A 22,061-nucleotide genomic window follows, 5' to 3' on the forward strand; every position below is an offset into this window, starting at 1 on the left:
TTGCGCAGTCCTGCTACGCACGAAATAACGACCTGTGTATAGAGTCTACGCAGAAAGCAGCACCATGGCTTGTTCTGAAATTGGTAATTTTGGATGCATTTATATACCTTGTAATTTTTAGGCGTATATAGCTAGCCAGATAAACCTCTGTGTATCGCTTTGTAAAGATGCTCAGATTACGGCTATGTTGCTACAAATGTGCACGGCGCTATGGAGCTAGCCAGCTAACTCGCTAGTAGTTTAAGGTAAAAGTTTGATTTTAAAACAAGACGAGTTTATTCATACTTGTGCAAATTTAGCATAAAGACCGCGTGGCTAGGTTGCACCGCTAACGAGCTAACGTCAGTCTGCAAATCGTGTGTGCGCGCAGAGTTCGCTAACTTCAGGTGGGCGTCAAGGAAACATTCACCGAAGAATTTTAGCAAACTCTCATTAACTAGCTGTCTGTTAATGTGGGTATTGAATTCCGGTAAAATTTATGACCCATGCTATGCGTGGTTGAACGTAACATCTTACATCGTGGCCAGTCTCATTCATCTTAATGGATGCCATTTTTAACTTCCTAGCCAAAGTTACGCTGATTTTGGACCATCTTATTTTAGCTAACTCGTCAGTTTTTGTGCAAAACATCGAACATAGCTGCATTGTTGAATTTTGTGTTTTATGAGAACATTAGCTAGCTAGCCAAAAGGGGTACAATACGTTATAGCTCCACAGTCCGTCCTTGAGATGGACAATGACATTCTATCACTGTAACCACTCACTAGCTCGTCAATATTAGCAACAGTTATCTGCGTTGCATTCTCGTAACAGAAAGTATTAATACTGTATGTAGTTAGCTTTCTCGAGGTATAATGATTTTTTTGTCGTGTCGCAGTCAGGGCAGCCTTATCAAAATGTCACCTGCTAGTGTCTAACAAACAACTCAAGGTGCAACAGCGTGTTAGTCGTGGGGCCGCTGATTGTCAATACAGAATTTGGTCTTGATGATAAAGCAGTATTATATTGATCACCCTTCTTGTACGGGAAACATTTTAAGAGGCTCCATTCCCTCTCAGAAGTAGAACATTGATTGTGTAGGTACCTGGGTAAGTGCAGGGACTGTGCTCACACCTCCGTGAGAAGAGGCTGGTAATTAGTAGATAATTTCAGGCAATATAAGTTGTGCTTAACTATTTATCGGCCGCTAATGTAGTCCCCCCACCTTTTGCAGCTTTGTTGAGCGTGTCTGATAAAACGGGACTGGTCGATTTTGCCAAGCGGCTGGTGTCTGTGGGACTGTCCCTGGTCGCATCGGGTGGCACGGCCAAAGCGCTCCGCGATGCCGGCCTCTCCGTCAGGTATGTATTCCTAACGCCCAGCCACAACCCTGACCAACAGCTTCTAACACTTTGCATGTGTTTACTTGAATTTAAAGATAAAGGTGTGTTGTGCGATCGCACATTACGTATTCAATTTAAAGATTTTTTGTATTTATAATTTGTTTTCCTGGTTATAAGATAATACCTGTTTGTTACATAAATATACAATATAGATCATCAAGCAACGGTACCACAGGCGTTTTCCCCCAGCGTTTTGCGGTTGCATCACTGTTACACGACTCATGACTGCTAACTCAGGGTTTAACTTTTAGTAACGCTCCTGCAGTTCAGCTAGATGTACACTAGGGTTTAATGAGAGATCACATGCTTCAAGGAGACCGTGGGGCTCAGTCCAGTCAGGGATTACTTATAGGTAATTCACCCCTCCCCCTAATGTGTAAAATCATGTTATAACCCCCCTGTCCTTTTCACAGAGACGTGTCGGAGCTCACGGGATTCCCGGAGATGCTAGGGGGAAGAGTTAAGACGTTGCACCCGGCAGTCCATGGGGGAATTTTGGCCCGGCGCACCCCCTCTGACAAGGCAGACATGGAGAAACTTGGCTTCAGTTTGGTGAGGTAGGAAGGCGACGAGGCTAAAGCTCGCGGCTGCCCTGGCGTGCCTCTCTCTGACACAGAAGATCGTGTCTCTCCGCTTCCTCCTTTGTGTTCTGTCCTTGTCTGAGTTTTCGAGTGCCCCCCCCCCACAAACGAGCTAACGAAGTGAAGCCCCCGTGATCTGGCTCAGGCACGCTGTGAATTTGCAGTAATGCCATTAAGGGCGGCGTTCAGTGGGAAGTGGGGCGTCATGCATGTTTAATCTGAATTGGAGATAATTCATAGACTGCTGCTCTAACTCACACTATCACACTGTCATGTGACTGAAGCCACACAGAGGGTTGTGATTGGCTGTGTGGATTTAGCACAGGACACCCATGAAATAAGAAATGAATGACCTTGGTCCCACCCCACTGTAGGAAATAGAACAGAGGTGTTTTTAGGACATTTGTACATCAGCAGCATCAAAGGCTGAAGAGATTAAACGTTTCTGTTACACTAATACTCCTTCTGTTATATTAGGTTATAACATTAAGTCTAAATATGAATGGGGACCCTGTAAAAGCTGATTCTCTGTGTTATATTTGGCCAGGGTGGTTGTGTGTAACCTCTACCCATTTGTGAAGACTGTCTCCTCCCCAAATGTGACAGTGGAAGATGCCGTAGAGCAGATCGACATTGGTAAGCTGTCAGAGACCTCTAACCTTTGCATCCCAGCAGTCTTGTTGTGCAGTTCTGTGACAACATTTGTGTCTTTGCAGAAGTGACAACCATGTAGGAGCATCACAGTGTCAGGAATACACAGTATATACACAGCATACACAGTATCAGGAATGCACAGGAACACCAGACTTCTCTGATTTGCCCAGTGCTTTGAACCACAGCAAGCAGCCCCTCTGTTTCTCAGTCCCAAACGTCTGACCCGCAGCAGAGGTTTTGTCTGTCCAAGTGCAGCGCTATGTGACGTTGGTTTTCGTTCCAGCCCTTGTCTGAAGTCCCGGTAACCATGTGTCCCCTTTCCCCCCCAGGCGGAGTGACGCTGCTCCGAGCAGCGGCTAAAAACCACGCCCGTGTGACCATCGTGTGCGACCCGGCCGACTACGAGCTGATCGCTACGGAGATGGAAGAGTCTGAAAACAGAGACACCGCCCTGGAGACCCGCAAGACCCTTGCCCTGAAGGTAGCCGTGGCAACTGCAGTGTACCCCTAAAAAAAAAAAAAAACCTGACCTTGAAAGTAACCATAACACCTACAGTGTAATCCTTAAACCCTGGTTCTGAAGATAGTTTCCTCGGATTTAGAGAATTCCTTGAAATTTGACCCACATTGAGCTGCTCTTTCTTTGGGTGTCAGCAAACTTTGCCCGACGATTCAGCCATTTTTAAGATCTACCATGTTAAATGTATTTGCGCTTTCCTATTGTATGGGATGATTCACACACAAGCTTTAATGCCACAATGCCCCTTCACTGTCTTTGTAAAGTGATACTGGATGTTTTGGTTCGATTGCGGTTACCTTGTTCAGGCATGTAGAAGTTTGGGTGGTGCAATGAATGGTGAGGATTGAGCAATACTCATCTGCCGCATGCCTCCTCCACCCCTCCCACCCCCCCACCTCCTGACTCGCACTCACCAGATTACACAGACGCGATTGTCACATACCTTAAAGGCACTTCGGTGGTCTCCTCTCCGCTCTAACTGTGATGACGACTCAGAGCTGCGTTGTTGATTAAACAACAAGGCCGCCGCTCCGACTCCATAGACGATCCATATTATCGATGGCAGGTCAGCGGGAGCCTGTTTGCTTTAATAAAGAGAGGGGAGGGTTCAGAGATCAGTGTGCAGGGGTCGTCAGGGTTCAGTGCGGTTGCATCATGTGTGTCAGTCCGGGTCTCCTGAGTTTCCTGTGTCTGCCCAGTCTCCCAGTGCTGCACCCCTGTGCTCTCTCTACAGCTGTGTCAGTACTCCATACAAAGAGCTCGACAACTGTGCTGGAAATGCTCTGTGGTACTCCCTCCCACTAAGGATATTGGCAAACGTTGTGATCTTTTGACGTCAAATGTTCCTAAAATCAAGTATGTGTCATTAACTCTGTCGTTAATTGATGTGCTGCGCACGGCCTTTGCTTACATTTGCATTGTAAAGTGACTACAGCTGCACACTGAAATAAGTCAGGAAAGTACGAGTGTGGATGAAAAGGGGTGATTTTTCTGAATAATGCATCATACAGCCAGAATAATTCAGCTCCAACAAGCCCAGTGTTGTTGTGTAATTTGTTGTCCTTCACCCTTCACTAACTGGAGAGGCTGGTGACAAACATTCTTTACAGTGGCAAATGATTTTTAGCTTAGCAGTGCTGAGGACTGCACTTTGGGACCGTACCTGTGGGAATGATCAGTAAGTAATTTGAAGCGTGATGTCACCAGCAGAGAGGTACAGAAAATGTCGATCTGTAATGATGCAATTTATTTGCAAATCCAGAGGTAGAGTCCCCTTGCCAACAGTTTGAAGAGGGACTTGTGGGTGAGCGCAAAGGTAACATTATCATGATGTGGTTTGGAGATAGACTCATCTCCTCATGCTGGAAAGCTCTGAATCAGGCTCCATTGTTCAACGTGGTTTTGCAAGCATTTGTTTGACAGGATGTGTTCCTGTGTGCCTTTTTCCATTTGAGTAATGAGTTGAAGTAAATAATTTGTTGTAATTGCTCTATCTCCCCCCCCCCCCCTTCCCCTAGGCTTTCACACACACCGCTAAGTACGACGAGGCGATCTCCGATTACTTCCGCAAGGAGTACAGTGGGGGGATATCCCAGCTGCCCCTGCGTTACGGAATGAACCCCCACCAGGCTCCCGCCCAGATCTACACCCTGCGTCCTGCCCTTCCGCTCAAAGGTACCTCCCCCACCATGCGGGCCATCAGCTCGGCCTACAGACTCCAAAAGACCGCCACCTACTAGAATATTCTGCATGTGTTATCACATTCATTCCGTGTTACAGTCCCAACTGATGTGGCGTTTTGAGAGCTTTCTGCTTTCCTAACAAGCCTGTCTTGCCCTCCCTGCCCATGTCTCTCTGAACCCACCCGCTCGCCCTGCAGTGGTGAACGGCTCACCCGGATTCATCAACCTGTGCGACGCCCTGAACGCCTGGCAGCTGGTGAGGGAGCTGAAACGCGCTCTGGACCTGCCGGCTGCCGCCTCCTTCAAGCACGTGAGCCCCGCGGGTGAGCCCTGCCATGCCCCTTTTCCCCACCACTTGGGTTTGGGCCCAAATTGAACCAAGACGTTACAGTGACTGCACACCTTCCTGAATATTGGAATACTCCTGGTGTTATAGTGAAATCTTGCCAGAGGTTAGAGGAGTCAAACAATCTGCGCTCTCATTTCACTTCAGTTCTGTAAGTGTGGTCAAAATGTTTCATTTAATGCGTTGTATAGTATGTATCAAACTTGGGTCTGCTGTGAAACGGTGTGAGAATAAGTTGGATTGTCCTGCTAATGACACTTTTGACATAGTGTGGCATCTGTGTTAACTTGCAATGTTTTGGCAGGGTTAACTGGACAGAGGGCATGTTTTATGTACTTTGCTCTATACATGTGCAGAATCCCTCCAACCTGGTCTGTTTTTAATTGACCAGGGGCCTAACAACAAAATAAACACTTCTGAGAGTCAACATGACTATTGGCACATGCTTTTAGGTGAAGATGAATATATGGATAATTGCATTTGAAGATTTCATCTATAACATGAGCAGGCTGATCTTCTAGGAAGGGTCTGAATACAGTATTTGTGCTCAGGGTGGTCTCTAAGCTGCAATTCCAAAAATGTCCATGTGGTGGCAATAAGCACTTAGGTAGTATAGCCTCATTAGCATTGCAGTTTGGTCAGCTGCAGCTGTTTTCAGGATTGCATCCTCTTGTTCAACTAAATTGTCTTGGCTTAAATAATTCACTCACAGATGAACAGCAGGGAGCTTAGATGTCTGAATTGTGACAATGTGTCATATTAAGTGACATGACTTGTTTTATTCCACTATGACCACTAGGTGCCGCTGTTGGCATTCCGCTGTGTGAAGACGGAGCTAAAGTCTGCATGGTGAACGACCTGCTCCAGGAGCTCACCCCGCTGGCCACCGCGTACGCCAGAGCCAGAGGTCATTTCTCTTTCTTCATCCTTCACTGTCACACCGTCAGCTCTGCGCCTAAGGCTATCGAAGTGACACATCTCCTTTGGTTCGTCACACTGTGAAGGACCCTCCCGGTGGCCAGCATTCCTGCACCTGTCCTTTAATGACAAACCTTTCAACAGCCGTGGCTCATTTACACTGGGGCTTAAAAAGCTATGTTCAATTATAATGACTGGTGCTTTGGTTAGATTGGTTATTTCTGCTCTCTCAGGGTAGGACTGTATCAGTAGCCTAACCCACAGACTTGGCCTTGAAATTCTGGCACATACATCCAGTCAATGTGGCCATTGTATGAGTGTCACAGTGATTGTAAACAGATTAATGTGGGCAAAATTTAGTTTGGGACACATCCTGTGTGTGACAGGGTGTGTACTGTACCCCTTCCAGGCGCTGACAGAATGTCCTCGTTTGGAGACTTCATTGCCCTGTCCGATGTCTGTGATGTTCCTACTGCTAAGATCATCTCCAGAGAGGTAGGTGATGGTGGTGATGTTCCAGGGTGCGGGGCAGGCCCCTGGCTGGGGTCCTGTGGCGATCTGGGAATGGGTCCGGTCTATAAAGTGGAATACAGTTTATTCTTCTATAGGACTGCGCCCCGGTGGTGTCGTTTAGGTCCAGAAGCGTCATTAATGCAGCCCTTTTAGTGTTTATTAAACCCTCATAATGTAAGAGCTGAGCTTTATGGGCCTGCATTTCCCCTTAATTTGCATGTTCGTTTTAGTAAGGACTGTGGAATATGTGTATGGTTTTCTGCATCTGTGTTGTGTCAGGAAAGTCAGACACACACTTGCGTGCAGAAGCACTTTTGCCGCGGTCATACAGAGCGCTTTCTCTCTCTCTCCTTTCGCAGGTCTCAGATGGGATCATTGCACCGGGGTACGAGGAGAAAGCCCTGGAGATCCTTTCTAAGAAGAAAAACGGGAACTACTGCATCCTCCAGGTCAGAGGTCAGAGGTCAGAGTAGCGCCATTGCAGCCAGAGTGAGCCAGAGTGGGTACAGCAGAGGCCGCATAGAGAGCACGTAATGCTTCAGATCTGCTCACACTGAGGATAGCAGCAGCAACCTCTTACACTTACACCCCACACGTGCCCCTTAGCGTCTTAGTATGTGTGGCATTTGTGGGCTGGAACTGTTTGTGTTAATTGGGTGGTTTGTGTGTTGCTTGTGCTTGTGTTGGGTTGTGTGTGGTGTTTGGCTTGGGTTGCGTGTGGTGTTTGGGTTGGGTTGTGTGTGGTGTGTGGTGTTTGGGTTGGGTTGTGTGTGGTGTTTGGCTTTGGTTGTGTGTGGTGTGTGGCGGTTGGCTTGGGTTGCGTGTGGTGTGTGGTGTTTGGGTTGGGTTGCGTGTGGTGTGTGGCGGTTGGCTTGGGTTGCGTGTGGTGTGTGGTGGTTGGGTTGCGTGTGGTGTGTGGCGGTTGGCTTGGGTTGCGTGTGCTGGTTGGCTTGGGTTGCGTGTGGTGGTTGGCTTGGGGTGCGTGTGGTGTTTGTGTTGGGCTCGGTGGGAAAGAAGAGGCTCGGTGACCCGCTCCTCGTGTCTCTCAGATGGACCCCGAGTATGAGCCGGACGAGATCGAGGTGCGCACGCTCTTCGGCCTGCACCTGAAGCAGAAGAGGAACAACGCCGAGATCAACAAGAAGCTCTTCAGCAACGTCGCCTCCAAGGGAGAGGTGTGTGGAGGCAGGGGGGGGGGGGGGGGGGGGGGGCTGTGTGTGTGTGTGTGTGTGTGTGTGTGTGTGTGTGTGTGTGTGTGTGTGTGTGTGTGTGTGTGCGCGCGCGTGTGTGTACAGGCCTGCAGTCAGTATTCCAACTTCCACCTTCAGTGCGTTAACCCTGCTCTGTGTTCTAGCTGACGGAGAAGGCGATTCGTGACCTTATTGTGGCGAGCATTGCTGTCAAGTACACCCAGTCTAACTCTGTATGCTACGCAGTAGATGGACAGGTAACCATGACGAAGATGTGGCAGCTTGACTGTGGGTACCTGTGTAGCTGCTGATTTGTTTTTGGTTTAAAAAAAAAAATGTTGCAACATGTAGGCTGTTTTGTACTTAGCATTGTAATTAAAATGTGATGTGTATAATGTGACATGAAATGTAATCTAAAAAGGTTATCTGTTAACCATATACAGCGTTTTAATTGTAGTTTTGTGAATAGCAAAAAAAAATGGCTGTTCTCTTCCCGTTTGTGCCAGGTGATTGGCATTGGGGCGGGACAGCAGTCACGAATCCACTGCACCCGATTGGCTGGAGACAAAGCCAATAACTGGTGGATGAGGCACCACCCCAAGGTGCTTTCTATGAAGTTTAAGAGCGGTGTGAAGCGGGCAGAGATGGCCAATGCCATCGACCAGTACGTCAGTGGGACCATTGGACAGGTACACCTGCAGCCTCGTCCCATGTTGGGTTAATCTCTCTACTGAAGCACACAAAGACCTTTTCTCTGTCTGTGTCTCCTCTACCAAAACTTGTAGCATATATATCATCGCAGATTAGCACATTTTAACAAAGAGATTCCTTTTTGTGGAATGTTGAATTGCCACAAGCACAACTTGGAAAGAGAGAGCGCATTCCTCCTCTACGCCATAAGCGCAGTTAGGATTATAAGGTCTCTCCGCTTTCTCACCCGTGCAACTGTGTGCGGCGGTGCGTGTGTGTCTGTGGCCATTCTGGTGGCGTGACCGGGGCAGGGTCAGGACCTGGCGGTGTGGAAGGCTCTGTTTGACGAGGTACCGGAGCTGCTTTCTGACGCGGAGCAGAAGAACTGGATCAGCTCCCTGCAGGGCGTGGCCCTCAGCTCTGACGCCTTCTTCCCCTTCCGGGACAACGTGGACCGGGCCAAACAGGTACCAGCCTGTCACCCTGCTGTCTAAAACCAGCACGTCATGGACTTTCAGAGATGTCAGAGAAACGCGGTGATAAGGGTCATATTTCACCCTGTCTCCGTCAGATAAGCTGCAGGTGTGAGGCACTGTATTCAGGGGTGTGTGCAGTCAGTGTTCGCGCAGTGTTGCATTCCTGAACGGTTTCTTCTGTCCAGTCACGAGTGCGGCTGTGTGGATTTGCTTACTGACGGACTCCCCTGGTTTGTGCCCACAGAGCGGGGTGGAGTACATCGCCGCACCCGCCGGCTCCACCGCTGACCAGGTGGTCATCGACGCGTGCAACGAGCTGGGGATCACGCTGGTGCACACCAACCTGCGTCTCTTTCACCACTGAACACGGTCAACACCCAGGAACCCACACTGAACACGGTCAACACCCAGTGCCCCCACACTCAACACGGTCAACACCCAGGAACCCACACTGAACACGGTCAACACCCAGGAACCCACACTGAACACGGTCAACACCCAGGAACCCACACTGAACACGGTCAACACCCAAGAGCCCACACTCAACACGGTCAACACCCAGTGCCCCCACACTCAACACGGTCAACACCCAGGAGCCCACACTGAACACGGTCAACACCCAGTGCCCCCACACTGAACACGGTCAACACCCAGTGCCCCCACACTCAACACGGTCAACACCCAAGAGCCCACACTCAACACGATCAACACCCAAGAACCCACACTGAACACGGTCAACACCCAGGAACCCACACTGAACACGGTCAACACCCAAGAACCCACACTGAACACGGTCAACACCCAGTGCCCCCACACTGAACACGGTCAACACCCAGTGCCCCCACACTCAACACGGTCAACACCCAAGAGCCCACACTCAACACGGTCAACACCCAGTGCCCCCACACTGAACACGGTCAACACCCAAGAGCCCACACTCAACACGGTCAACACCCAAGAACCCACACTGAACACGGTCAACACCCAGGAACCCACACTCAACACGGTCAACACCCAGTGCCCCCACACTCAACACGGTCAACACCCAGTGCCCCCACACTGAACACGGTCAACACCCAGTGCCCCCACACTCAACACGGTCAACACCCAATGTGCCCCCACACTCAACACGGTCAACACCCAATGTGCCCCCACACTCAACACGGTCAACATCCAATGTGCCCCCACACTCAACACGGTCAACACCCAAGAACCCACACTGAACACGGTCAACACCCAGTGCCCCCACACTCAACACGGTCAACACCCAGTGCCCCCACACTCAACACGGTCAACACCCAATGTGCCCCCACACTCAACACGGTCAACACCCAGTGTGCCCCCACACTCAACACGGTCAACACCCAGTGCCCCCACACTCAACACGGTCAACACCCAGTGCCCCCACACTCAACACGGTCAACACCCAGTGCCCCCACACTCAACACGGTCAACACCCAGTGCCCCCACACTCAACACGGTCAACACCCAATGTGCCCCCACACTCAACACGGTCAACACCCAATGTGCCCCCACACTGAACACGGTCAACACCCAAGAACCCACACTGAACACGGTCAACACCCATTGTCCCCACACTCAGTACGGTCAACACCCAGTGCCCCCACACTCAATACGGTCAACACCCAAGAGCCCACACTGAACGCGGTCAACACCCATTGTCCCCACACTCAGTACGGTCAACACCCAAGAACCCACACTGAACACGGTCAACACCCAGTGCCCCCACACTGAGCACAGTCAACACCCAAGAACCCACACTGAACACGGTCAACACCCAAGAACCCACACAGCATTAACCAGAGCTAACGATTCCACACACAGTGACCTGCGCACAGTACACATACCCCAGCATTCCTGTGCAGGTCTCTGAGCATTCCTTTTGTAGTCTCTGAAAGTTTTTTTTTTTCCTCATGAAACTAATAAAATTATGAATACATTTTCTGCTCTTGTGGAGGTTCATTGTTGCCATTGTTTTTCCTCTGAACTGTTAGTTTTAAATTGGAGGTAAAACATTTTCCTTTAACCAGCTAGGCTGAAAGGCTGGATTATGGGAATCAAATAGGCATTCCAGTTCATCTATGAAGTTTCGAGAAGAATCTGATATTTGGCCAGCTTGTTTTCTGTTCATTTTCCCGTGCTGTAATCTGGCCAGCTTCTGTTTTGGCTTGGGTGGTATATGTTGATTCTGAAATGCTTAAACTAAATAATAATGTAATCAGTTTTCATATATTATTGTCACATACAGTCAGAAAGAAAGAGAGAGAGACCTTCCTGAGGTTCTTTGGAAAGCTTTATTAAAAAGGGAATTTCTGTCCACAGTAGTAAAGACTTTGACGCTTACAATATAAAAATAAGAACAAAAAGTTTACACCCCGAAATTTTCATTCACAAAAAAATTGCTTGGATAAAAGGGATAAATAAAATGAGTTAAAAAGATCAATTTGAAGGATGAACGCAAATCCGTATGGACCGGCAAGGGTCAACTGTCACAAACAGTGCTGCCCCCGGATATGAGGACAGCAGACTGCTAGACCATTCAGGACAGGAAATGAACCGCTGTGTGCATGTGATGTGCCAGGTTGCACAGCTGAACAGTGCTTAAATTTCTGAACCTCCTTTTTAAGTACAAAAATATTGTCAATAATACTGGACAGGTAGTTTTAAAAGTAGCATTCACTATATTTGAAAATACTGCAAGGCACGTGGTTGGCTGGGGTTTGCCCACGTTTGTGCTTAATCCAATGGGAGAAGGTGTGGAGGGCCTATTTGTCCAGTCCACTTCTTAAGTTAAGGGAAGGTTGGACTGATGAGTTCTGGATGCTTGGATGCTTGGCGGGGGAAGGGGATGCGAGCTCTAAACCCCACGGACTTTGGGGCGGGCGACTAATCTTGGGAAGCGCTTTACAGGGACTGTTCTGTTCTTACATCTTTTTATTTAAAGTGTTTTAAAGCAGCAACACAAGGACAAGAAAAAAAACATTGAAAGAGCTGTTTTTGTGCAAGGGGTGTTTGGAGGTGTAGCTGGAGGAAGGAGTGGGGGGGGGACTATCAGCAGGACGGCAGTGAGGCCAGCAAGTACACGGGGGGCACAGTCTCGGGTGGGAGGTGTTATAGGAACTGGGGGGGGGGGGGGGGGGGGGTGTTCCTGAGCTACTCCCTGGTGTATGTGTCTACCAGAAGCTGTGGGTTAAGGCACTCGATGGGGCACTGGATATTCTGCAGGAAAGAGGAAAAAAAGTACAGATTCAAGTAACTTCAGTACTCATTTTTGGCAGCCTGTACATGCAGTTACTTATCCAAAAAAGGATATTTAATCTGCAATTTTGATTCATTTCTTAATAAAGTTTAGATTTCAGTGAATTGAATCTACTGCAGTTTTTTATTCTAAATCGAAAATCAAAATTCTGCTGCAGGTCATTTTCTTTTCAGTTGCAATACATTTCCTTTTCATAGACGTCCATCAACATGTTAAAAATGCATGTTCTTAATGAACATGTTAGCCTCAAAACCAGTGAATGAACTCAAATTATAATGTAACAAAAACAGTACCTTGTGCATTTCTCAACACGATCTCCATCCACAGTGTCCTTGATAGATACTTACTATGCGTAGTAATTAATGGCTCCAAAGCGGATTGGCGGAATGTACGTTGATACCCATATCTATGCCCTTATTTGGGATCACCCTCCCACCGTGTGTGTTCATGCACATCACAGAATTTTGGGTAACTATTTTTCCCCTGCAGTTTGAATCCATTCTTAATAAAGTCTTCAGAATCTCTGTGAACACAGGTGCGGGCGTGTTAGGTGTGCTGTGTGTAGAGAGGAACGCACCAGTTTGTTCAGGATCTCCTTGTGACGGGTAAAGTCGCTGGTCCCTGTGGGGTGCAGCACGCCCGCAGTCACGCCTGGCCTTCGACAGTTCTCACAGCGCCAGCCCTGTGAGGGAAGACCTTCTGTTAGGCGCCTGACACACGCATATCCTTACACTGCTATGGCGCTGCTCAGCACCACACGCAACACACACGGACACCTTTACACAGGTACAGCCTCACTCAGCATCACACACATCATACACACACCTTTACACAGGTACAGCCTCACTCAGCATCGCACACAACACACACGCACACCTTTACACAGGTACAGCCTCACTCAGCATCACACAACACACACGCACACCTTTACACAGGTACCGCCCCACTCAGCATCACACACATCATACACACACACCTTTACACAGGTACAGCCCCACTCAGCATCACACACATCATACACACACCTTTACACAGGTACAGCCTCACTCAGCATCACACACAACACACACGCACACCTTTACACAGGTACAGCCCCACTCAGCATTACACACATCATACACACACCTTTACACAGGTACAGCCCCACTCAGCATTACACACAACACACACACACACACACACCTTTACACAGGTACAGCCTCACTCAGCATTACACACAACACACACACACACACCTTTACACAGGTACAGCCTCACTCAGCATTACACACAACACACACACACACACCTTTACACAGGTACAGCCCCACTCAACATTACACACAACACACACGCACACCTTTACACAGGTACAGCCTCACTCAGCATTACACACATCATACACACACCTTTACACAGGTACAGCCCCACTCAACATTACACACAACACACACGCACACCTTTACACAGGTACAGCCTCACTCAGCATTACACACATCATACACACACCTTTACACAAGTACAGCCCCACTCAGCATCACACACAACACACACACACACCTTTACACAGGTATAGCCCCACTCAGCATCACACACAACACACACACACACCATTACACAGATACAGCCCACACACACATCTTTACACGGGTACAGCCCTGCTTTGTGTCATGCACAGCTCACACACACACACACACACACATCTTTACATGGGTACAGCCCATTTCAGCGTCACACACATGCACGCTCACGCCTGCCCATCCAGCCCCAGCAGAACAGATGCACAGCTGAGGGCAGGAGCTCTTACCCGCTGTCCCCCGTAGCAGGTGCAGGTGCAGATTGCTCCCAGGTACTCCTTCTGCCACTGGTTCCCCACGTGGTACATCTTCCCGTCATCGTAGCACGTGGACTCATCTGCACCAGGGCAGTGACAAAGCGGCCATTACTAAAAAGGCATCAGTGCTACACGCACAGCGGCCAATCAACCAATACGGCTGCAGCTACCCTGCGGAAGGCTTATTCCACAAAAAAAAGCTTGCAATGGGAGAGAGGGGTTTCATGAACACCAAAACAGCTGGAGCTGTCACGCGATATCAGCGACTCGCTCGACTGCAGCAATCAAACTCATGTTGTGGAGATCTGTCTTGATTGGTTATGTGATTGGCTCCACCCATTATGAGTCTCATGAAGCCTCATTCTCCCATCATTACAGAAAGGACAAACAGGGACGGGGTGTGTCTCTGTAGCCTGTAATCATGATGATGATGATGATGCCGGTGTTGTATGGTCGTTAGGCCGGTGGGCGGGGCTTACGTGGCTCGCACTTGAACTCTCCCTTCCCGTTGCCCAGGCAGGTGCAGCTCATCATGTGACCATTCTCCGCCTGGCGGTCCCACTTCTCGCCGACGCGGTAGTTGTTGCCGTTGTCATGGCACCACTCTGTTCGGGGAGGAAGGCGGACAGGTTACGGTCAGAGGGCGCTTCTGTCGCGCGGGTCACGCGGGGGATCGGACGTCCTCCGCCTGGTCTCGGGAGCACCACGCCCTGCTTGTGAAGCTGCCGCTCGGTCGGCAGGAGAACCGATTCATCCCTCACACGCAGCTCTCGTTATGTGACCGCAGGACCCGTGATGTCATCACCGAGTGGTGCGGGTGAGAGTCGCGACGCAGGTCTCAGGGTTTGCATCGTCCGGTTAACAGCTGACCATGCAAAGCTGAGGCCCGCACTGCCGCCCTCCCCTTCTGGGTGCCATGTATGGCAGGCCATTCACAGACATGGCGTTTGAGGGGCTAGCATGAGCAGAACATCACTGGAATCAAAGCGCTTCCACAGAATTCAGCCTGAGCCACCTGCTCTGTAAGACTGGGTTCTTAAAACACCAACAACAAAAAATGAAACCTAAACTGATCTGTCTTATCAAAACAGCGTAGTCTCTGCCCTCTTCTAATTGCATTCTCTTCTTCTGCTGTAGTCTCTGTTTTAATGAGACTCCTGCACCGGCATTGCTGAGCCTGCTCATGCTAGGGGCATAGGGGTGAGAGGCATGATGGGAAGGGTGAGTCACTCACTGGATGAATCGCATCTGAAATGGCCGCTGCCGAGCCCCAGGCACCGGCACCAGAGCTTGAAGCCTGTGTCGGACATGCGCTCCCACTCGGCGCCCACCTCGTAAGTGGTGCCGGTGAACGTGTCGTAGCAGGTGTCCTTGGAGGGCAAGGTCTCTTGAACTGGAGGGAGGAGGGAGGGAAGGAGAGAAGAAGGGACGGTGGGAGGGAGGGATTAATAAAAAGCAGAGGGGCATGAGCAGGAGAAAACTTGGTTGCCTTTTCGTCAGTTAAAAACTAACAACATACAAACAAAAATACCTCAGAATGATTAAATGAAGCTGTTGGGAGCAGAATTTCTTCTGCTACCGTGGGTCAAAACCAAAAAACGTAAGCCCTTTCCTCATTGGAATTCTGTGAGTGATATTAGTATGGGAGCATATGCCCCAGGGTGCGTGCTGTACCTGATTCACCAGCAGTGAGAATCTTCTCAAGAACCGTGTGCTTGTCCACTCCACTCAGGCCATCCACAGTCACCTTATAGGAGGCACCGGAGGTCAGGCCTATGAGAGTGGCACCGGTGGAGGAGCCTGGGAGACTCGCCTGTGGAAGAGAGGTGTGTGTTTTTACTGCTGTTTTGGTTGTTTTCATATGTGGAGTTGCTTCTTGGACAAGGACTCTCTTGCAAAAATAAGAAATGTCTGTTGGACAGTTCAGCAGACCTTTGTCAATCCTGAGTGCAATTGGACATAGACTCATATAACACATGTCATATGCTGTTGTGGGTGCTTATGTGTGCACATGTACATGCGAGAAATTTTGTGCGTGTGTGTTCATATCTGCAAGAGATTTTGTATGTGTGTATAGTTGCGTGTGTGTGCGATTACTTGTGGGCACCTATGTGTGACAGATTATGTGGGCATGTGTTTGTATTTTTGTTTGTGCACACATGTGTGAGAGATTTTGTGTGTGTATGTAATTGCGTGTGTGTCTACATTTGTGTGTGCGTACGTACATGTAAGAGATTTTGTGTGTGTGTATGTGTGTATGGGTGTGGGTGTGTGTGTGCGAGTGCCTGCTCACCTGGAAGGTCTTCTCCCCGTGGGGGCTCAGAGGAAGGCACGTCACTATGTACTCCGAGCTGGCCAGCTGCGGCTCCCAGGAGATGGTGGTCCTGGTCAGGGCCTCCTGGGGCTGCCCCGTCTCGTTGCCGGGGAAACCCAGTGGGCCGCCCGAAAAGAAGACCTCATTGACCTGCACCACGGGCACGCGCTCCCCGTGGGGCCCCGCCTGGGGGATGTAGATCTGCGGCCGGCGGTCGCCGGGCCGGCGACCGCTCCCGTCCTCGATGTAGATGTGCTGGCCTGTGGAGTCCTGCCCGTCGGGGCTTAGTGCGTTCCCACTGGCGGTGGGCGTGACGCCCGTCTCCTCGGGCACGTCCAGGTTGCCTGAGCCGGTGTGGATGGGGAGGTCAGGCACGTGCAGGGAGGAGCCCGGCTCTAGCGGAGAGATGGGTTAGGAGCGAGCGTGTTAGAGAGGCCTGCGTTAGCCGGTCGCGGGCGCCAACGGGGGCGCGAATCTGGCAGGATCCGCGGAGCGACCTCCAAGCCGCCAAGCCCGCTGCCGTTTACTTTTGAAATATGCAGCCATTCAAAAGTCAGAGCGTTGTGGGGTAGCGTTTGAAGGGAGCCGCGCTGCTGGGCTAGGCAAGACCAGCTTGCCTGGAAGAGACCTTATCACAACAGTTAACACTACACAAAAGCAGCGTAGAAACCCGAGACACAGGTGAAAAATCAGTGTGTTTACAGGAATGTGTGATGTCTGCTGTTTAAAAATCATTATTGCATGTGTGTGTCCACATGCATAAATGTGTTTGTGTGTGAGTACTTGAGTGTGTGTGTGTTAGCGTGCATATATGTGTGTTTGCATATATGTGTGTTGTAACATTGTGTGTGTGTGCATGTGTGTGCATATATAGGTATTTGTGTGTGTGTGTACACTTACGAGTTCTGGCCTTGCCCACAAGAGCAGGGCTTCTGTTGGTATTCTGCAGGGCAGTGATCTTGATGATGTACTCAGTGCCTGGTTTTAGCCCTAAAAACAAACCAACAGCCATGTCACACATGCAGAAATGTACAATTTCAAGAGCCCCTTTCCATCAGCTTTGAATGAAAGACTCTGACTGGGTGCCCGACAGGGTGCGAGCAGCTACCGGTGATGGTGGCGTAGCTCCTGGAAGGAGGGGGTGAAGGGAGCAGCTCCCGGGGGACTCCGCCCGCCTCCTCGTAGGTGACGATGTAGCCGGTGACGCGGCCGCGGGGGGGCTCCCAGATGAAGGAGATGGTGGTGGGGGTGAGGGAGGTGAAGCGGATGTTGGTGGGAGGCTCCACTGAGGACTTGGCTGCGGAAACGAGCAAATGAACACGCTGACGCCCGGCGATGTGCGCTCACGTCAACGCACCTTTCGCAATACACGTTTCCCTCTCAGTCTGAACGAGGAGCTCACACATCAGCGGAACGCCGTGGAAAACCTGCAGGTCAAAGGTCATGATCTGGGGGGCGAGGCGTACCTGTGGTCACACTGAGAGTAAAGGGGGGGCTCCGGCTGTCCCCGTTCAGGGTGTAGATGTGGATGATGTACGTGGTGCTGGGCTGCAGGCCTGCAAGAGATCCAGTGGTCATTCATTGGGAAATCATTCTGAAGCAAGAACGAGTTCCTCTCCATGGACCTGCAGTGAATCTACACAGCCAGTATGTCAGAATGATTGGAACAGAATAATATAACTAGTGATGGTGTAGAAGCCATTGTGATAAATGTGTAATTATACCAGTGGTGGTGTAGGAGCTAGCATAATAAACGTGTCATTATAGTGATGATGGTGCAACAAATAAGCTAATACAAATGTAATTACACTGCAGATGGGGCAGGAGCCAGTGTAATGAATGCATTATTATACCAGTGATGGTGTAGGAGCGCTCGTCTGCCGGGATGGTCCTTCTGATGGGTGTTTCGCCGCTGAAGCTGGGCGTGGCCTCGATGAGGTAGCCCGTGATGGGCTCCACCTTGGAGCGCCAGGTGAGGGTGATGGCGGAGTCCGTCACTTCAGTGATGCGCACACGGCGAGGGGCGCTGATATCTGCAGCGGGAGGGCGGGGCCGTTCAAAGATGGTGAATCGCATTATGATGAGTCAAGAAATCATATACAATAAGAGGCTCATTATAAGGATGCCCTGCTATTATAAGGATACACTGCTGATACTGCAGATTAAGCAAAGATGAGACATGGGCTTGTCATTTTGGTCAGAGGATATTGTCACTGAAAAGTGTAACATGTCCTGTCCTGTACCCCAGAGTTTAACTCATATGGCTACTGAAAAACAAAGAACTAGTTTAACAGGAGAAATCTACAATCTAAGCTTGTAGATCAAATTTAACATTCAAGTGGTAAATAACATTGTTTAAATACTGAGGAAAATGATTTGCAGAGAGGAGGGGAGATACAGCAATGCATTCTGGGCTTTGTATGTGGGCCAGATGGCCTGAGGTCAGAAAACGCATAAGGAGCTTCAGACTAGCTTGTGCCTTTAATTACTGAAGCAAATTTGTGTTCTTAGTTCTGATCGATAACTTAAGAGCTTTTGAATATGGATGCCTACGATGATAATGGAAAGTTACGAGACACTGAATTTTAGACTTTCTGTGGAGAGAGAAGACTCACTGTCAAAGGTGGTGACCTCTCCTTGAACAGGTCGGCTGGAGATGGTGTCCTTCAGGGCATAGACTTGCACCACATACGTAGAGGCAACCTGCACAGGCGAATAGATATGACGTCATCAGAAAGGGACACTGCACAACGGCTGAAGGCAGATGAACAATTCATAAAAGCAAGAAGAGGCTGAACAAAACTGAGATTTGCTTTCGATTCATCAGCGCAAAGACCAGTGAATTCATACTCTGATCCAGCCACTGCGAGGAAATGAAAAGCTTTGGTGGCTTTGCTGGTCAGGGGACTCCTGGTTGTAGCCCCTCCCTCTTCAGATCACAAACCCCGCAGAGCGAGGTGGGACCAGCTCATTACATTTGACCTACAGATTTGATCCCCAAATTTCGGGGAAAGAAAACGATAGTAGGAGAAGAGAGAGCTGAATGCCTCCTGCGGCCTTGTCCTCAGATACAGAGCTGTCTTTGTGTCAGTGAGGGAGAGCGCGGCATGGTTAAGCTCACCATGAGCCCGGACACCACGACCTGGGTGGTGTCGGGGGCCACGTTCAGCTCCTTGGCCGGGCCGCTCTTCTTCGGGTTGACCACCACGCGGTAGCCCGTGAGCTGGGCCTTGGGGGCGTGCCAAGACACGGTGACGGTGGAAGGACCCACCTGGCCAAAGTCCAGATTGGTGGGGGGAGGGATAGCTGGGTGGGGAAGGAGGCATAATATTACGTATTTAATAAGGACTCGAACAAGCTGTTCAGCCCAGCTAGCCTTGCCGTTCCTCCACAGTGTAAAGCGTTGCTTGTTTTCGCACCATTATAATAGGAAACTAAACTCTCATCCATATTCATTTTTATATTAGTGGGCTTCTTATTGTTATGTCCCTGAGACCTGATATTACAGTCATTATGCATAACAGATACCTACTATGCAATATGAATATCTGTTTTATCAATTTCATTGTTTTTTCTAACCCATGTAGAGACTGCTGCATAAAACGGGGAAATGTTGCCTCTACGTGCAGGGAAGTAGCATTTTGTGTATCATGACAGTAAAAGCTTGTTTTCATTGCGGGGCCATGTCTCAGCTTGTGGGACAAGGCCCCAGTTATGAGGCGTGTGAGGTTTACCTACCTGTGACCTGTGTCCCAACCAGGGGCGGGCTCGGGGTGTGCCTGTGCATGGCGATGACCTTGACCGTGTACTCCGTCCCAGGCTGCAGGTGGGTCAGGACGGCGGTCTCGGCGTCCGGTTGCGGGCGGGGGTACAGCTCGCGCTCGCCCTCCTCCCGGCTGGAGTACAGAACCCTGTACGAGGTCACCACCGTGTCGGGGGCCTCCCAGGAGATCCGCATGGAGGTGGTGTCCACGTCAGAGAAGGTCAGGTCTCTTGGTTGGTCCATGGCTGCGAAGGGAGAGTAACGTGGACGTGAGGATGAGGAAAAGCCTTCTTTAGTGCGGCCTAGTGCTTAAGCAGCACAGGTCATAACCTAAGGGTTGCAGGTTTGATTCCAAGGTGGGACACTGCTCTTATACCATGCACATTTAACATATAATGATATATCTGTATATAATTTATATATAATATAATAATGTAGAAAATATCCAGCTGTGTAAATGGATCACTCACTGGTCACTATGGTCACGTCGTGAGACGGGCTCTCTCCATCCTCACGCAGGGCATACACACTCAGTATGTACTCCACTGCAGGAGAGAGGCCAGTGAAGGTCTTCTCTGTCTGGTCTGAGAGAGAGAGAGAAAGATAGAGAGGGAGAGAGAGAGGGAGAGGGCATCAGAGACCCCTCACAATGCGCTGTAAGCACGGTCATTCACAGTGAACGCAGTCCTGCTCGTTAAATACGGCCCTGCACCCAACACATGATCCTGGGCTGAAAACACAGACCTGCACCACGGAGGCCGGTGAGCAACAGACTGGGGAGGCAGAGAACTTGGCATCATTCAACAATCTTCCTGAGCCTGTATCTGACCGTGCTGTGTAACTAACAACCGTTCCAGTTTAAGTGAGAGTCACCCATCAGTAGCTGACTCTTTGGTTATATCATTTGATTGCAGTTGTAGTGACTCTGTGTCACTACTGTGTCACTCAAATGAAATAACTACTCATACACAAAAGAAACAGGTGGGATTCTGTGAGCCTGCTTGTTAAAGTCAACATTATCAGGTACGTATCGTACTCTTTCTTGTAACTGAAAGTATCACGCATCATTCAAGTAAAAAAGAATCAGATATTGTTGGGTGATGCTTTCTAAAACTGACAGGCTTCATAACAAACATCAAAACCGGAAAAAACACTATTATTAGTTTACAAGTAAATTCTCTGCCTCCTCTGTAGAGGAGTATTACTGGCTACTAGTCATGCCCATAACACATTAAAGGCCTGACTTTGTAACATAGGCAGTGTGTTAGATGTATGGTTTGCACACACATACAGGAAAGAGGGTTGTTGGAACAGTCAGCCAATAGTCTAAAGATAAGAAGCAAACTGTGAAACAGAAGTGATAAATACCCATGCAAAACTGTTTTATGCTTCATAACTTATGAAAGGATATGAACATGTCTCAACTGCGCCCCCTGCCATCTGCAGTAGAGAAGTACGGCCAACGCTAACAAGGCGTACTGCAGTCTCTCTCAGTCCCATAGCTGTTGTCTTACCAGGGCCGACCACCTCAGAGAGGGAGGGGCCTTGGCCATTTTTGGGCACAGCGGTGACTCTGTATCCAGTGATGGGGCCTTTGGCAGGGGTCCAGCGCACTGTAATGCTGGTGTCCTTCACGTCCGCCACGTCTATCTGAGAGGGGGTCTTGTTTCCGTCAGTGTCATCTACAAGGAGAGGGAGAGGGAGAGAGAGAGATTCTCAACTTCCACAAAACTGATCCATCCTAAATACTTGAGCAATTTGTGCTGAAAACTGTTACTGAGTTACTATAGTGAGGTGCACACCTGCACACCAGCAGGGTCTTAATATAAATGCAGCAATAATAACCTGGCTTGTCATTAACCCCCCCAAATCCGCTTACACCAATAGCATACAAAAAGTATACTTTAGCTAAGCCTGTTATACTGGATAAAGCTAGTCA

General features: G+C 49.5%; 2 protein-coding genes and 1 long non-coding RNA gene across 4 annotated transcripts in view; 1 reads left to right on the forward strand and 2 right to left on the reverse strand.

Moving 5' to 3' along the window:
- Window positions 1-9,649, forward strand: atic (5-aminoimidazole-4-carboxamide ribonucleotide formyltransferase/IMP cyclohydrolase). 2 transcript variants are annotated; one of them, XM_036541103.1, is made up of 16 exons: window positions 1-83; window positions 1,214-1,340; window positions 1,796-1,939; window positions 2,511-2,599; window positions 2,947-3,098; window positions 4,655-4,811; window positions 5,017-5,142; window positions 5,965-6,072; window positions 6,493-6,578; window positions 6,956-7,045; window positions 7,646-7,771; window positions 7,951-8,043; window positions 8,293-8,475; window positions 8,788-8,943; window positions 9,197-9,333; window positions 9,425-9,649. In XM_036541103.1, the coding sequence occupies exons 1-15, from the start codon at window positions 65-67 to the stop codon at window positions 9,314-9,316; spliced, it is 1,776 nt and encodes a 591-aa protein (XP_036396996.1). In that variant the 5' UTR covers window positions 1-64; the 3' UTR covers window positions 9,317-9,333; window positions 9,425-9,649. The 2 variants fall into 2 exon arrangements, with proteins under 2 accessions (XP_036396996.1, XP_036396995.1); XM_036541102.1 differs by having other exon boundaries at window positions 9,197-9,649.
- A 1,599-nt stretch (window positions 9,650-11,248) lies between these two features.
- Window positions 11,249-12,938, reverse strand: LOC118786140. Its single transcript, XR_005005307.1, has 2 exons — window positions 12,810-12,938; window positions 11,249-12,192 (listed from the first exon to the last, which is right to left on the reverse strand). It is a non-coding gene; the product is annotated as an uncharacterized LOC118786140 (long non-coding RNA).
- A 1,020-nt stretch (window positions 12,939-13,958) lies between these two features.
- fn1b (fibronectin 1b) overlaps window positions 13,959-22,061 on the reverse strand; it is a 29,711-nt gene continuing 21,608 nt past the window's right edge. The window contains exons 29-42 of the mRNA XM_036540790.1: window positions 21,637-21,804; window positions 20,593-20,706; window positions 20,098-20,367; window positions 19,481-19,665; window positions 18,975-19,062; window positions 18,213-18,392; window positions 17,826-17,915; window positions 17,468-17,656; window positions 17,260-17,349; window positions 16,339-16,754; window positions 15,720-15,858; window positions 15,280-15,438; window positions 14,525-14,650; window positions 13,959-14,125 (exon numbers count right to left, since the gene is read on the reverse strand). Coding sequence (XP_036396683.1) covers window positions 13,959-14,125; window positions 14,525-14,650; window positions 15,280-15,438; window positions 15,720-15,858; window positions 16,339-16,754; window positions 17,260-17,349; window positions 17,468-17,656; window positions 17,826-17,915; window positions 18,213-18,392; window positions 18,975-19,062; window positions 19,481-19,665; window positions 20,098-20,367; window positions 20,593-20,706; window positions 21,637-21,804 — 2,381 coding nt within the window. The remainder of the gene's footprint in view (window positions 14,126-14,524; window positions 14,651-15,279; window positions 15,439-15,719; window positions 15,859-16,338; window positions 16,755-17,259; window positions 17,350-17,467; window positions 17,657-17,825; window positions 17,916-18,212; window positions 18,393-18,974; window positions 19,063-19,480; window positions 19,666-20,097; window positions 20,368-20,592; window positions 20,707-21,636; window positions 21,805-22,061) is intronic.

The sequence above is a fragment of the Megalops cyprinoides genome, chromosome 11 (genome assembly GCF_013368585.1).
Source record: "Megalops cyprinoides isolate fMegCyp1 chromosome 11, fMegCyp1.pri, whole genome shotgun sequence".
In the NCBI taxonomy this organism is placed as follows: Eukaryota; Metazoa; Chordata; class Actinopteri; order Elopiformes; family Megalopidae; genus Megalops; species Megalops cyprinoides.

Coding starts and splice junctions, on each gene's coding strand:
- atic (XM_036541102.1), top strand. Junction 4,812..5,016: donor TCCTGCCCTTCCGCTCAAAG/GTACCTCCCCCA, acceptor CTCGCCCTGCAG/TGGTGAACGGCTCACCCGGA. Junction 6,073..6,492: donor CGCGTACGCCAGAGCCAGAG/GTCATTTCTCTT, acceptor TACCCCTTCCAG/GCGCTGACAGAATGTCCTCG.